The sequence below is a fragment of the Branchiostoma lanceolatum genome, chromosome 10, assembly GCF_035083965.1.
Source record: "Branchiostoma lanceolatum isolate klBraLanc5 chromosome 10, klBraLanc5.hap2, whole genome shotgun sequence".
NCBI classification, from domain to species: domain Eukaryota; kingdom Metazoa; phylum Chordata; class Leptocardii; order Amphioxiformes; family Branchiostomatidae; genus Branchiostoma; species Branchiostoma lanceolatum.
The window spans coordinates 19,929,604-19,931,935 of NC_089731.1; the positions used below are offsets into that span (position 1 = coordinate 19,929,604).

Sequence of the window (2,332 nt, forward strand, 5' to 3'; positions counted from 1 at the left end):
TCGCCGTGGCGATCTTTGACGGGGTCCCGATCGTGGGTCTGGGGCAGTTCTTCCGACCACGCCATGGCAAGGACCACCGAGGGATGCTGCCTGGCACGAAAGGGATCAATTTGACGATGGGGCAGTGGTACACCTTGGAGAACAGTGTGGAAATGGTCGACAGGATGCTGAACTCTAAAAACTTGCGCAAGCCGGGTGGCGTAGTGTACTTCTAAAGCGTACATACATGTCGTTACGGAGATATGTATGGAAATGGTTTCAGTAGATGAAGGTTATGCAAATGAATTGGAGTTTGAGGATAGTATAAAGGATAGTATAAAGGATGTGATGGAACAGTTGCTGCACATACCATGGCATCACCGACTTTTGACGACAGCATCGTGTTATCAGTCTGCGATGGAGAGTGTCAATGCACCGTTTGTTTGCTGACTGATATGTTCGCAAGGTTGAGTATAAAGGATGACAGCGAAACTTCATCACAACGTGCCGTACCAATGCGTGACCCGATCGGTTGTCAGCCAAGGCCTCAACATCACCCCCAGCCCTACCTACAGACGTCGGTGGATGGAGAAGAGGGCAAGTATGCCACACCAGTCTCACCTGCGATTTGAATGAATGAATGCCTAAATGCAGGGGGAAACTGATTGCTATAAATAGTACATCTGGTTAGATCTGGTTTCGAAGAATCTGGGTAGAACTGGTTTATAACAACATGACGTGGAGGTCATTGATAGGATGAAGAACGTATCCTGTATGCAAATCAGCGGTGGATGCAACCTGTTTGCTATAAATAGTACATCTGGCTTGATCCGGTTTCGAAGAATCTGACCAGAACCGGTTTACAACAACGTGACGTGGAAGTCATTGATAGGTTGAAGAACCTATCTTGCATGCAAAACAACTGTGGATATGGTGTTTTTTTGATGAGCTGATTGGTCTGTGTGATCGAAGGGGGAGTATAAAGGACAGTGAAGAATCCACGTTTTCACATGCGACATCATCGTCTTTATATCGCATACCGTGAATCACTGAGAAGATGTCTGCACCCGATTTCGGCAACTTGTTGATGTTGACAGAGTGTGACGTTGAGTATGCGGGCACTTCTACCAAAGCTCCACCAACATATCGTTCCATGGGGACGCAGACGGATGGGGTGGTACCGACGTCTACTATCTACGTACCCGACAAAGTCACTCAGCCTGGTCGGGGGATTGATAGTCCATGGATGGATAGGCCAACGCCGAAGATCCAGATAGAGAACGAGAATGGTGTACTGCAAATCAGGTACCCCATAGGTGACAATGTCTTCGTCACTGTCGGACGTTTCAACGGGAAAGCGTTGCTGTCTGTGCGGCAATTCTACCAACCCCAACCCGAAGAGCCAAACGTGTGGAGGGCCTGTAAGAGAGGATTGGCCCTGTCCCCTGAGCAGTGGTGGGCTCTAAAACGTGTCATGCCAAGTATGGCATCGGCTCTGTTGGAGTGCACTCTCGCCTCATTGCCCTACAACGCAACGAAGGTCGACCCTAGGCGTTACGACTTGGGAAATCTACGGTACGCAATCGTAGAGATCTTCAGAGGAGAACCAGTCGTGGCTCTGCGAGAGTTCTTCAAACCTTGTCCTGACAGCGATCCCAGTAGAATCCTACCAGGCAAGAAAGGCATCAACCTCACCCCACAGCAATGGCAGACGATTGAGAACATTGAGGACAAGGTAGAAATTGGCCTACAGATCGTCCTAGAAGACAAGTCTTTCCTGACCAGCGACCTCATGGCAAAGCTTTCTAGTGACTGAGTGATGGGATGTCTCAAATAAAGCCTCCCGTAGTATGAATGCGGGCAAAGATTGAACCCTATTGTGTCTGTTGTTTATTATACATAAATACATCTTAGGTAAGGTCAGTAAGAACGTATAAAAACATATGGTACCGAACATAATCAATCAGTTTAACAGTTGGTGTAGTACAGATAACACCCATGGGTTGTCTCTGCAACAACAACATAGAGTTTGGCAACATCATTAGGGAGTTTGTCGAACGTATACACTGTGGTTGCATGTGCATTCGAGGGCGTATGTTCGTTTTCGTTAAAGGTCTCGGATGGTTTCCAACAATAAGGGGAAGAAGAAGAAAGAAACAGAGAGAGGAAGGCGAGGTCATACCACCACCGCAAACTCAACAAAAACACGTCACGATATTCTCCACAGGATTTACTACGACCCCAAACACCCTGCTGGGTTTGGTGGAGTTGGACGGCTCTACAGGGCCGCCGGTAGCAAGCACGGAATCACCCGACCTCAAGTAAAGGCTTGGCTACAATCACAGGATACATA

The 2,332-nt window shown here is 47.9% G+C and overlaps 1 protein-coding gene across 1 annotated transcript; it reads left to right on the forward strand.

Moving 5' to 3' along the window:
- The first annotated feature begins 1,036 nt into the window (after positions 1-1,036).
- On the forward strand, positions 1,037-1,795 carry LOC136443040 (uncharacterized). The gene has a single exon (XM_066440091.1). It carries the CDS (start codon positions 1,037-1,039, stop codon positions 1,793-1,795), a length of 759 nt encoding a protein of 252 aa, XP_066296188.1.
- Positions 1,796-2,332: the final 537 nt, after the last annotated feature.

Coding starts and splice junctions, on each gene's coding strand:
- LOC136443040 (XM_066440091.1), top strand. CDS start 1,037: ATGTCTGCACCCGATTTCGGCAACTTGTTGATGTTGACAGAGTGTGAC.